The 595-nt window shown below is 47.1% G+C and overlaps 1 protein-coding gene across 1 annotated transcript in view; it reads right to left on the bottom strand.

Annotated features, from left to right (window-relative positions):
* The window catches only part of LOC119591224, a 5,236-nt gene that overhangs the window by 4,385 nt on the left and 256 nt on the right, over positions 1 to 595 (bottom strand). The window contains exon 2 of the mRNA XM_037939935.1: positions 60 to 294. Coding sequence (XP_037795863.1) covers positions 60 to 294 — 235 coding nt within the window. The remainder of the gene's footprint in view (positions 1 to 59; positions 295 to 595) is intronic.

The raw sequence follows: 595 nt of genomic DNA, 5'->3' as shown, positions 1-595 counted from the left end.
ATCTAACCATCTACCTCCCCTGTATCTCACTCCCCCCTTTCCCATCCCCCATCACTCACCTCCCATCATGCCGTATCCTCCACCGCCGCCCCCCATGATCGGGAATCCTCCGCCATACGAGCTGGACTGGGAGTAATGGTGGACTGGGTACTGGACTGGCACGTAGATGACGGTCTCTCCCTCATCGTAGTAGTAGTCGTAGTCTCCCTTTCCGCCCATGCCCATGAAACCCGGAGAAGCGTGAGTACCCAGGGCCAAGGCTGCGAGAACGACCAATGCAACGAGTAGCGCGCGCTGGGGAAGAGAGGGGAGCTTTGTGAGAAAATGCTAGGAGAAGGGCTAGGGAAATTCGGGGGCAACAGGTATGGAGAGGAAGGGAATATAGAAACAAAGGGGAAAATTTGTGACAGTGAAAAAACCGGGTGATAAAAAAAGATAGACATGAAAAATACCCAAAATACAAGGAAGATATATAAAATTTGAAGCAAAATTTGAAGCATTTTCGATACAAAACACGCCAAATAAGTAAGATAGAATATTTAAACAAAAGAACAAACAAAGTAGAAGAACGAGTATTAAAGTCTAAAATATGCGC

This window comes from Penaeus monodon, chromosome 28 (genome assembly GCF_015228065.2).
Source record: "Penaeus monodon isolate SGIC_2016 chromosome 28, NSTDA_Pmon_1, whole genome shotgun sequence".
NCBI lineage: Eukaryota > Metazoa > Arthropoda > Malacostraca > Decapoda > Penaeidae > Penaeus > Penaeus monodon.
Note: the sequence above shows the minus strand (reverse complement) of the source record. Positions and strands in the feature narration are given on the sequence as shown.